The sequence below is a fragment of the Balaenoptera borealis genome (genome assembly GCF_965194805.1).
Source record: "Balaenoptera borealis genome assembly, chromosome: 10".
NCBI lineage: Eukaryota > Metazoa > Chordata > Mammalia > Artiodactyla > Balaenopteridae > Balaenoptera > Balaenoptera borealis.
Window position 1 is genome coordinate 8,252,427 of NC_138874.1, and position 12,818 is coordinate 8,265,244.

The 12,818-nt window shown below is 33.5% G+C and overlaps 1 protein-coding gene across 6 annotated transcripts in view; it reads right to left on the reverse strand.

The window, feature by feature from the left end:
* RYR2 (ryanodine receptor 2) overlaps positions 1 to 12,818 on the reverse strand; it is a 777,004-nt gene that overhangs the window by 120,280 nt on the left and 643,906 nt on the right. For 5 of the 6 annotated variants that reach the window (XM_082407544.1, XM_082407541.1, XM_082407543.1 and 2 more), the window contains 5 exons: positions 11,787 to 11,847; positions 10,300 to 10,538; positions 8,729 to 8,810; positions 4,483 to 4,613; positions 1,299 to 1,619 (listed from right to left, as the gene is read on the reverse strand). In XM_082407544.1, the coding sequence (XP_082263670.1) occupies positions 1,299 to 1,619; positions 4,483 to 4,613; positions 8,729 to 8,810; positions 10,300 to 10,538; positions 11,787 to 11,847 (834 nt within the window). The remainder of the gene's footprint in view (positions 1 to 1,298; positions 1,620 to 4,482; positions 4,614 to 8,728; positions 8,811 to 10,299; positions 10,539 to 11,786; positions 11,848 to 12,818) is intronic. The other variant, XM_082407542.1, reaches the window with a different exon arrangement.

The window sequence follows — 12,818 nt, forward strand, 5'->3', positions numbered from 1 at the left end:
TTTGGAAATCAATTATTTTCACACAAAGAAGAAAAGTCCCCAAATGGAAAAGGTCCCCTGGCCCTTTTTTTAGAAGAGATACACACCACTGAATACTTATACGAGACCACTACCTACTTAACTACTACACCATCTCATTATAACCGTCCCCATCCTTGTCCCAGTGGAAGAGTTAGACTACGTATAACACTGCTCTTTTATTTAATAATAGTTGTAGTTGTTAGCAATAGTTCTAAACTTGATTAGGCCATTTTTTTAATTTAATTTTTACTTTATATCGGAGTATAGTTGATTTACAATGCTGTGTTAGTTTCAGGTAGATGGCAAAGTGATTCAGTTATACATAAACATATATCTGTTCTTTTTCAGATTATTTTCCCATATAGGTTATTACAAAATATTGAGTAGAGTTCCCTGTGCTACAGAGTAGGTCCTTGTTGATTACCTATTTTATATATAGTAGTGTGTATATATTAATCCCTCCCCCTCACCTTTCTCCTTTGGTAACCATAAGTTTGTTTTTTAGGCCATTTTAAAAGGAATTTTTTTCTCCCTAAGAGTAACATACATACACTGGGGAAGTGTATAAAAGGGAAACGTTAGAAATCAACCATAATTACCCTACCCAAATTAGTAAGACATTGGTGTATTTTTTCTGGAAATTTTACCAATAAGTTATATCATATGTAAACTTCTGAATTCAAATTTTTAAAGTTCTTCTTTTAACCCTCCATGATATTCTGAATATTTTCCACATCATAAAATATTGTTGAAATCTTAATATTTGGAATAAAGCATAATATTCTGGTATATGGATGTGCACAACCTATTTAACCATACCCTAGTGGCTGGGCACTCAAATTGCTTCAAATTACTCAATATAAATAGTGCAATGATAGAGAAGCTTAAGTGTAAATATTTGTATCTTTTGATTATCCTCCCCCATTCCTGCTAAGAGAGATGACTGAACCTGGGTGGCTTCAAAATCCAGTTTTATTTTTGTCTGTCTGCAGAATCATTAATTTTTACTGCTGTGTTCACTGATTAATCTTTGCGAGATTAGTCATATCTAGAAAATGTTTACTCACTTAAAAGTAGTAACTATATGGAAAGTTACCCAATGTCTGATTAAATCTACTTTTTTTTTTTAGAACAGCATGACAGAAATAATCAAGAATATTTTTTGAGCACAGAGCAAATATTCACAAAGATTGAGACAGAAAAATTTTAGTCTTCTGTATTTCAAATCTTTTTGGAAATAAAACAAATGGAAGTGGCACATTCCTTCCCAATCTTACCTGCTAACCTTTTCATCCAGGCTCCCTCATCAATTCCCAAGTTATTATATATGATTTTCAGGATATTTCCCAGCAGCGTGTTCATGTGCTCTGAGTTCAGAGCCGTGCAGCACATCTCAGCCCTTCCTGGATTATTCTCGGGTCCGTGCTCCCACCAACGAGACATGTAGCTACACAGCATGGGCAGGATAACTTCCATCACATGTGGCATTTGTGTGTAGCGAATACCGGACTCAGCTAAGTCCACAATTTCTTCCATGAGTTTCTCCAAAGATGGTATATTTGGACAAACATCTTCAACATTAGTTGGCAAATTAAGAGCTAGAGAAGCACAGGTACAAATGACATGTATTCAGTGAAAGAAGTGACCCGAAACAGACACAAGCAACCATTTCACACTGGGCTTCAAAACTCAGCCAGACCTGGCATGCCTTCAGCTGGATTCCTTTCTTTTTTTTTTTTTTTTTGTTAAGAACTGAAATGTAGTTGATTTACAATGTTGTGCCACTCTCTGCTGTACAGCAAAGCGACTCAGTTATACACATATAGACATTCATTTTTTATATTCTTTTCCATTATGGATTATCACAGGATATTGAATAAAGTTCCCTGTGCCTCTCCCTTTTCCCATGGCAGCTATTTCAAACTTTCTTTTTCCCCCCGAGTCCCTACCCAACCACCTGAAGATCAGCAAATGACCGATCCTTCTACTTCAGAACAAACAGGAATATCAGATGTCTCTTCTTCCAACTGCCTGCTCTCATCTGGACAGGATTTCTGTGTCTGGTCTCACATTCACGTCTGTTCCCCTTTTCAGCAGGAGTTCTGAGGTCCCTACTGATGGTTCGCCTGTGTTCTGATGTTGTCTACCCTCCAGCAGCCGCCTTGCTCAGGACTGTATTTTCAGCTCCTTCTCTACTGCCTCTTCCCCATTAAACCTATACACATGCTCAGCTCTCTCCTAGACTGTTTACCTTTCCAAGTACTCTCCTAGTCACAGAAATGAAGGATTCTGCTTTTCACCACTGAACGAATTTATTCTTTTACAATCCTTATCTTACTAAGTGTTTCAAGGGCGTTTCACATCACTGACCAAAGTTCCTTTTCCTAAAATCCCCCTTTTCCTTAACTTCAATGCATTCAGTCTTTCTTGACTCTCTTCTGAATTTTGTCAGTCTCCTTTTGCTAACTCTTTTCCCCTTGCTGAACTTTTAAGTATGGGTTTTCTTTAGGGATTTATCTTGAACTCACTTCTCTTTTTCAGCTTATATGTTTGCCTAGGCAATTCTGGCCATTCCTATGGGCTTCTGCTATAAGAGAATAACTCTCAAAGCCATATTCCCTAAAGTTTTTTTTTTGTGTGTCTCATAAGGAATGTATCAAAAGCAACTAAAATACAATGGGTCTAAATTTAAAGTTGACCTTTCCTCTCCAATCTACCTCTTGAGCCTGCACCACTATCTCGTGAGGACAACATTATCTAATGAGTCACCCAGGCTAGAAACCTGGGAGAAATTCTAGGCTCTGATGCTCCTTCATCTCCTACAGGAGATGATTCTACCTCTAGGATTTCTCATAACCTCTTCACTATAGACTCCATCCAAGGGGTCTTGCCCAATTAGATTTCTTCTGCATTACCACAATCATTTTCTAACTGGTGACACACACTCATCCGTCTTCCTTATTTCTGCCATGATGGAGTTCTAAAATGCAAAGCTACTCATGTTACTCCCCTTTTCAAAGCCAATAAAAGGATCCTTTTTGCACTGGTACGGTCCCCACTCCTTACCTGACACAGGAAGCCTACCTTGCCTCTTCTTGGCTTTCCATTCTTGTCTCATCTTTTCTCTTTCTTCCCTGAAAGCTACTGCCACCTCAAAGTACTTGAAGTTTCCCCTAATGTACCAGAGTTTCAGTGTTCCTAATTTCAAGGCTCATCTGTACAAACTCTGCTAAGTCTTCCCAGGTGCTCTCAGCTCAAACTGCTTTTCTGTGCCCCCAGTGTTCTTTATTCTGAATTCTATCACATATATTCACCAGTCTGTCTCCCTCTACTGCAACTAAAAACTCCCTGAAGAAAAAAATCAAATCTTATTTATCTTTGTATATACCATCTTCTCCATCTACCAATGATCATTTGTTGAATGACTTGACTAAAAAAATGAATGAAGGAGAATCATTAAATGCAATTCCTTTCCTTTGTTACGCAAACGACGTGTTATAGAAAAAAAGCGGGGAAATTATCTGCTCTGTGTATTTCCTTATCTGTAACGAAATAACAATCTGCTTCATTCTTGATTCATTACAAAATATTAATGAATCAAAAATCCTTAATAAGACAACTTAATAAGACATGCTTATACAGATAGTTAATAATCCAAACTCAACTGTGTTTTACTGTTTACAAATATATTGTACAACTTATATAGAAAAATATTGCTAAGTTACATTCAACATATTTTTCTTTAACTTATTCTGTGATATGAAATTAGAATCATAAATTAGGCAAATTAAATAATGATTATTCAAGCTTTTAAAAGGTTCTTTACTTGAAAAATTCACTATCAAATCAGTGTAACCAGTAGCTCCCATATAGACATGAATTACACAGAGAAATGATCTCATCAACAGAGAGGTATGCATTTGTGAACAGCTAATAATTCTTGTTCAAGTTGGGGAAACTCTTGAGGGCTTTTGGAAAATGATTAAAATAAAATATACTTTATCAGACTTAGAGGACCAAACTATTAGAAAAACATCACATGGAATAAAACTGTTCCAATAAGACAGACATACCTGGTGAACCAAGAGAAATGAAAGGTACAAATCTATAACTGTAACAAATAAGAATTCCATACACTTACTGACTACCTATAAGAGATAATTGAATCAGAAATCAGATTGACCTATTTTTCCATATCTGCTGATTATTCTGTCTTATTATTAAGAGGGTTAATTTGTCTGTGGCTCATTGACTTAGAAGAAATTAAACTAATTTTCTTTCAGAAACACTATGGAAATAGTATACAGCATTCCAAAAAATTCCAAATAATAACACCTAAGAACAAATAACATGGCGCTAATAAATTAAAATAGCCCATTAAAAAATCACGGTCAGAAAACACAACAAATGTCATTAAGTTTTAGCTTCAAATATCAAGTAGTGCACATGCTTCTGTGTTACCTGCTCTCTCTCGAGAAGACTTAGTATTGTAGATGGAGTAAATATTGTGTTTGTCGAGATGAGTTTCCAAAAATGCTACAGGGAAGGCACCAGCAAAGGCAGCCAGACACTCTCCTAATGCAGAACGTTGCCTATAAGTGGAAAACGCTTATAATTTTTAAGTCTTCTAAGTGAAAAACTGAAGAAGTTATATTAAAATTGGAAAGGTCAACCTAAAAGGACAATCATAGTGCTACTGCTACTGATAAAAACTAACCCTCAAATCCGATTTCTATATTGCAAAACATCATGTGCTTTCAACAGCAAATTCCCTGCCATTAAAAAAAAAACACACCTAAATTATCTGTCAGCTAAAAAGAAGTTAAAACCAGTACAGACAAAAATAACAACAACAAGAAAAAAAAAACCCAAGCCCTGTAAATTCCCTCATAAGTTTGGACATTTCACTTTCTTTCTTTCTTTTTTCTTTCTTTTAACATGATGACCTAAGGAACAATTCTTGCCACGTGAATAAATGGATTTTGATAACAATTTAAAAATCAAGTACTAATACAATACACAAATAAAACTTTCTGAAAATTTACCATGTGTAAGTAATCTCAGGGTAGCTATGAAATATAAGGACATATCAGATGCTAAAAACTACTGATAACACTTAAAATTAATTTATCATTTTCAAGGGAAGGAAGGGAATCAGACTGATCAATTTATTCAAGGCTTCCCTTGCCACTGATATAAATTCTCTCTCCCTCAGTTACCTACTTCATCCAAGGCTTTACTGGCATGTTAAGTGTTTATTAAATATAGAATAATGTGAGAATTATTTCAGCAAAGTATGAACTCCTTAAATAACTTTGAATATGTATTTTATTTAAAAGTCAATAAAATGGATCAAATTAAGATTACATAATTCTCTTAGACAGTTATAAATTTCTCACTAAAAAAATCATACTTAAAATTAACACTGTCTGATTATCTAATATTTTAATTAAAAATGACTAGATATATATTCAGCTAGGAGAAAATATCCCTTCATAGAACGACACTGAATAAGATAAAGTTCAATTCAAACATTTCATCACATTTCATTACTAAAGATAATTTAGGACATCAAGAAATTACAAAGAGCACGGGCTTTGATTCAGACAGACCCAAGTCCAGATCTTAGTCCTAACACTGTGTCACTCACCATAGGAAAATTACTTACTCTTTTCAAGTTTTTCTTTCCTTACCTAAAAACAGGGACACAGAATTGCAAATTTCTGGCACACAATATGGGTTCAATAAATGTTTTAAAAGAATGAGAAATACTTTATTTAAGAATTTACTAGCCTAAAATGTTTCATGTATGACCCCAAACAAAGTAGGTAATCTATTTCCAGACATCTGACTGGGCTAGTCCTTTTATTTCATTAATAATTCATCTGAATTATTTAATAGTTCACTTTAAGATATAAATTCAGTTAGTAACTCTCAGATCAACTCTGATCATTTCTGTTGCTATTCTGGAAACAGCAATTTTTCTTTTAGATGAGTTGTATTAAAATAACTACTTTTCTTTTTAGTATAGTGTCATTTCTTTCAAAATACCTTTTACTCACCTTCAAATTTTTATTTTTATATTCTCCCAAACTCACTTTATAATTGCAAAGTTAACTGAAAAAATATATATCTTTTTAAAGAATCTAACAGAAAGATCCCAAATTCTATCAAGAAAAATACCCAGGCAAGAGTAGTAACAACTGTAACAGTAACTGCTGAGGTATGAGAGAATTTGGACTACCAGATATTAAAATGTATTAGAAAATACTAACAATTCAGGCTAGATGGTATTGCTCTAATCATTTAAAAATCAAATAATTTAGAACAGAATAGAAATTCTAGAAATATAACCTAGCAAATATACTTAGTATATGATGAAGAGTTTGTTTTAAATCAGTAAATAAGAGAAATATTTAATAAATCATTATATTAGAGACATGGTGAACGATTTAAAAAATTGAATTTGAATTCTACATAACACCAAAGAGAAACAGGAAACAGGCTCATTTCCAGTAAATCCCTTCATACTCCAGAGACAATCATTTCAGACATTCTATGCCTCCCTCAAGCTTCTCACACTTGTTTCTTCAACTGTCATCTGGCTGAAGACTCAAGTCAGACTTCACTGCGACAATAAAGGCTATTACACACAGACCCATTTACACCTGACTTATCTTCTACCTGTTTCCCGTTACGTAGAGAAAGTTCTCAGTCTAAAAAGCCGTGTTCTCAAAGATGCATTCCTGATTACCCCGTGTCATTCTCTGTATTGTGTGCCAACTCACACACAATAACTTTCCCCTATTACGTTCATCAGTTTCCTTGTTTTGTTTCTCTCCCTTGATATAAGCTCTCTGAGAGCAGGGATCTATTTGTTCACTGTTGTATCCCAGAACCTGACATTTGATCAATATTTACTGAATGAACAAAAGGATTACAAAGTAAATCTAAACAACTGAAAGCATAAAAAACCTAGGAGAATAAATATTTGAATTTCTAGCTATTAAGGGTATAGTATAAACTTCTTAAAATCATAAAACTAAGGGGCTGAAACACATATAGTATAATTGCTAGATCTGATTATATAAAAATCCAAAATTCTCATGTCATAGAAAACTATCTGTACATAATGATTTGTATATAAGCACTATAAAGGTAAAAACATGCTAAAAGTCATAAAAGCAGGAGAAATAACAGGCAAGACGTTAATAGTTAATAAATACAATGGTTATTACTCATCAGTAAGATAATACATTAATAGAAAAATGGACAAAAAATAAGAAAAGGCAATTTATAAAATAAGTACAAATGGTAAGGTTAACACACACACACAAATAGCTAGTAACTGGTAATGAGGAAAATGCATTTGAAAATAAAAATAGGATCTCAATTTCAACTAATAAATTTATAAATAGTAAAAAAGGATAATAATCAGAAATGAGAAATGTGAGGAAATGAGAATTCTCTTGTAAAACTTTAAAGTACAAATTGAATTATTTTTTTTTTAAAGATAGTAAAATGTGTATCACAAACCCTTAATACATGCATACTCTTTAACCTAGATCTCCAAATTCTGATAAAGGAAATAAAATAAATATACACAGAAAACTATGAACATAGATCTAGCATTATTTATGTAAGTGAAAAAGAGAAAAGAGCCTACATGTCAAAAATAAAGGAACATTTCAATAAATTATAATACTTCCTTAGGATAAAATATTTTATAGCCATAAAAATCATATGAAACTATTGATAGTTTAACTTAAAATGCAGGTAAAACTTTAAAAATATTCAGAGTAAACTCAATTATCTTTTTCCATTGATCTACTTTCCTATCTCTTTGTAATTGTCACCTTATTTTAATTACTGTTGCTTAAGTTTTAATGTTTGGTAGGCCACATGAATGCCCTTATTACTCTAATTGTCTCTCTCAGAATTTTATTGGCTAGTCTCATGCATTGATTCTTTCAAATGAACTTTTAAATTTTTTTTCAAGTTCAACAAAAAACAAATTTCTACTTGAAATTCTTTATAATTAAGATTAATTTGGGGAGAATTTACATCTATTCAATATTCTTGTCTCAGAATATCCTTTGACTTATTTATTTCATTTATTGGTCTTCTATTAGAATGTCTTTTTATTTCTTCTAACGTTTAAAAAAGCCCTCTTTCTCTTCTCTCTTCCACAGAAATCTTACAGAACTTGCCCATGTGATCTCTCTTGTTCAGTTCAGTGGGGACACCTTATCTTACTTGACCTGTCCACAACATCTGACTCTGCTAATCTTCTCCTCTTGAACTTGAGAACATGAAAAAATTAATAACTATAACTAATAACTAATAATTAATAAAAAATAATAACTGCCTATATTCATTCTTATTTTGTATTTCCAATATAGAATTAGAAACTGTACTAGCAGATTCCTTCGTAAGACTCATTAACACTCTAAGTTTAAACTTTATATTAAATATAGGCGTTACCACTATGGCTTTACAGTTTTTGTTCATAATTCGCCATTGTCTTTTATTGTATCAATTCAATTTTAGCTTAAAGATTGTCTAATTACTCCCAAGGAATTCAATATGTCAATCTGATTGTTTAGTTTATAACTAAGGAAAAAGTTATAAAGTGAAGACCCTTGAAATAAATAATCATAACACTTGAAAAAACTATTAATACAGAGTTAAACTTTTAAAATCTTACCTTTCCACATAAATACTCTTGCTGGTTCCCAATGCATACAAGCTAGTCAGAATTCTATAACATGATACCTGTACATCTTCCACTAAGGAAAAAGAGAATCTCACTTTAAAAAAAAACACTTGTTATCAATACATTGTCCTGAGAAAGTTTAGGCTAACAACAAAATTCCATATTAAAGGCATACTAACATTTTAATATTTGAAAAAAAGCAATACAAGAACACACACACATAAAATGAAATTTAAGACCCTTTTCTCAAACAAAATTCTTTTCTTGAAGGTGCTGAAAGCATTCTAAAGAAGTGTGCTCTGATTATACAGACAGAATGTTATCAGGAACAATTTCTTTAGGTATAAGAATAAAGGATTTCTTCAAGAATAAAACTAAGCACAAGGATATCTGGGAGGACAGGTCCATTTTGACTCCTGTTCCAAAGGTATATAAAGACTGTACCTTTTATTTTAACTCTCAAATGAACAAGAATAAGAATGCTAGAGAACGGGGTGTATCATTTATTTCTGAAATGACCTGAAATTCAAGGCATAAGTAAGTCACTCTTGTAGTTTTTAAAGCTAGAAAATCAAGTAAAACCTCTTAGATGATCTCTCATCCAATAAACATGCTCAACAGGCAAAGAAAACTAAGAACCTTGGATTTCTAATGCCAACTCTGCTACCATTTCCCGGAGGACACACCATGACATGAATGGAGAAATCATCCTCATCCCCCATATTTGTTTCTGTGTCCACACGGGGCTGTAAGTAATGCTCCCATTGGTTCAAGAAGTGTCAATGTCTTGAAACTAGTGGTTATGTCATTCACTGATGAACACAGGTGGTTTTTACACAGAGCTGTACTTCACCGGGGAGACGTACAACACTGAGAGTCTGAGTGGGTGGGTCTGCAAGCAAGACCCACTTGACTGGCAGACAAGGGCTCATATCATCTTTCGTGTTCATACAGGCAGGAGAACAGGAACTTAGGTCATGTGGTTCCTTTTCCACACAACCTTGGGCATTCTGAGGATATTTTTAATAACTACAGAATTCCAGCCAGAAATGGCTGATGAAATCCCCTATGAAAAGAGACTGAAACCTATAAACAAAAGATATTTAAGCCACCCTAGTAGGTCAGTTATTTAGACACAGAATTTGTCTCAGCAGTCTTCAAATTTATCGGTAGGACAGCTTGCAGAAACAATCTGCATCGACTCAGAAATAATCTGAAAACATTTAATGCTGCATGTCCTTTGGTGAAACTGCATTAGAAAATTTCCATGGAAAGAGACCACAGAAAGTGTAAAATTTGGAACTTGGATGTCAACAATGTGGGCCTGACTGTCCATAACCAGTACCTTACTGGTCCCTTCTGTGAAGCCATGTGATTCAGAGATCTATCTCTATTAAGAATGGTTTTGGTTTTGTAACTCAAATGTCAACCTAAAGTGTTCTTAAAAAAAAAACCAAAAAAACATTTTAATGTATAAGCAGTGTTTGAATAACCTCGATGATGTGGCTGATTTCTGATTGTACTATGTAGATAATGAAACTCTAAGTAATAGATTTACATACATATTAGATCTTCTCCGAACTGATGCTGGCCAATATGCTCAAATAATGATGACAGCATTGGCAACAGTGCCACCGTGGTATAATTGATAATCTGAGTAACACCTTTGGGTTGGTTTCGGGTGTGGGTGAACTGGCCCTGCTTAAGATTTTCCATCGTCTTCTCCAGATCCTCTGCGGCATTGTCCAGGAAAGCTCTGAGCGCACTTTTAACACTTTCCAGGCCAGTCTTCATCACAGTCCTAGGGAGTAAAGAAGAGACTTATATCTTGTGAGAGGAGCACGTGAAATCCAAATAAAACATGCTTCTACATCGTGTTTATTTTTGTCCATGACGACATTCACTCAGTCAACTCAATTTTTTAAATCCACTTTCAAATAATTCTTTCCTATATACTTGAAGTTACAGCAATAGCACTCCGTAAATGCATAACGTTTCCTAAATGCCTTTGTAGTCAACTTAATTAGGACCTCGGAGCAAACGGCAGTTCTAATGCTTTACGTTTTCCACCTGTGGTCTCAAATATTGAGAATATTTACTTGATAACTAAGAAACCCAGCTCCTGAGTCAGTTTAGTTCATCCCAAATCCAACAAAACTAGAATGTTTTCTGAGGCTATGGGTGTGAAAGAAACATTTAATGCTGGCTAAACCACGTTACCGAATGATACGGATTTTTTTTTTTTTTTTTTTTACCTTAAGGGTAACAATCAATCTTTTCTAAATAAGCTCTGAAGGCTGGACTTTGTAGAGAAGTGACATTCTAAAGCCGCCATTTCTTGTAGAAAATGAAGGTGTATGGTAGCATCTCCTTTCTTCATTTATTATACAAAACACCTCAAATAAACTTTTAAACACAAAAATGGATAATTCAAGAGTATCACCACATATTCCCTGTAGAAGACTTTTAGGAACTTTTATTTAGATGTATCCTGGATAATAAGTAAATTAAATGTATGGCTTAAAGGCTGAATCAATCATGCTAACCAAATTGGTTTTGTATTTGGATTTCTGGTCATTTTAATAGTAGTGCAGAGTAGAAAGTGCACAGACTTGGAAACTGGTATATTTCCACACTTACTATGCAATCTTAAGCTTCACCTTACTCATCTATAAAATGAGAATAAAACCTTCATATTTCCTATAAAGCTAAATGTTACTAGAAATATGGAGAACAACCACCACGCCTTGAGGCTAATAAAACCTCTAGAGTTGTAGTTCATCATTTTTACCTCACATAATACAGTCCCAATTCAACCCTCAATTACATACCTAGCTCCCACAGAAATTACTTAAAATTTAAATAACAATATATATATGATCATAAAAATAATAAAAGGCCGTTGTATTACTAATTTACAAAAGATATTCTTTTCACCTACATTAAAGTCTTTATTGCGATTCCAAAGAATAAAGACACTAGGTTCTTCTTATTATTCCTGTATATCATTATTACACTCATAGATTTAAATAAAAATGTATCCATTTACCTTGCATCCAAAGTCTGACCCAAAATATGAAGACAGTTGACAATTGATGTTGCATCATTTCCTAAAGAGGAAACAAAAAGCTGCATAAATTGCCCTGAGAATTTCTCAATGTTCTTCTTTTCTATTAATATTTGTGTTCCAATAATTAGTCAAGGGCACAGCTCAGTAAGGATAACTCAATTCAAAAGATTTTTTGATAATCAAGTTTAAAATCATGCAGTTTTTCTGCTTAAAAGTGGTTATGCGAATGTAAGTAGAAAAGCAATAAAGCATGTCTCATCAAATAGCTGACATACTCAAGAAGCATTCAAAGCACTGCCTCAGGCTAAAGAATTTTAACTGGATTCTTCAAATATATCCTCCTTCCCATACTAGCTCACCTTATTTTTAAATCATATTGTATGCCAACTTTTTAAGTCAGCTGATATCCTTTGTGAAATGAGGTGGGCTAAAAGTCTAATAAATTTAATTCCCTTTTAATTACCCCAAGTACATCTGCTTTCTTATTGCATTCAACTGCATTGAGATGAATTAATTTGCCTGAATTCAATTGCATTGACATGAACTAATTTGCCTGAATGTTGTTCGTCTTTGGTGAAAACGTAGTACCAAACTATCATGCAAAAAAGCATCAGAGGCTGAATAAGTTAAACATTACTCATGAGATATTTGAAACGGGGGTGACCCTTCTTGAAAATAAGATGAAACTCAGCCATTCTGATGGGCATATTTCATCACAAAGTACAGAAATATGAATCACATAATTAGTACACATATTTTACTTTGTGATAAGGATACAAAAAAGAAAATATGAATCCAAAGTAACAAAATGATTTGACCACTCACAGTACAGTCTGACACTCATCACTTCCTCATTCCATACTTTCCTATTTGTAATATATACAGTCATTCCCTGGTCCTTAGGGTAAAAACTCCTAATTGAATGTGAGTTTTTAAAACATTTGAGCATGTTATATTCTTTGTACACAAAAGGACCCTAAAAGGAACAAATGAAATATACATGGAAATAAC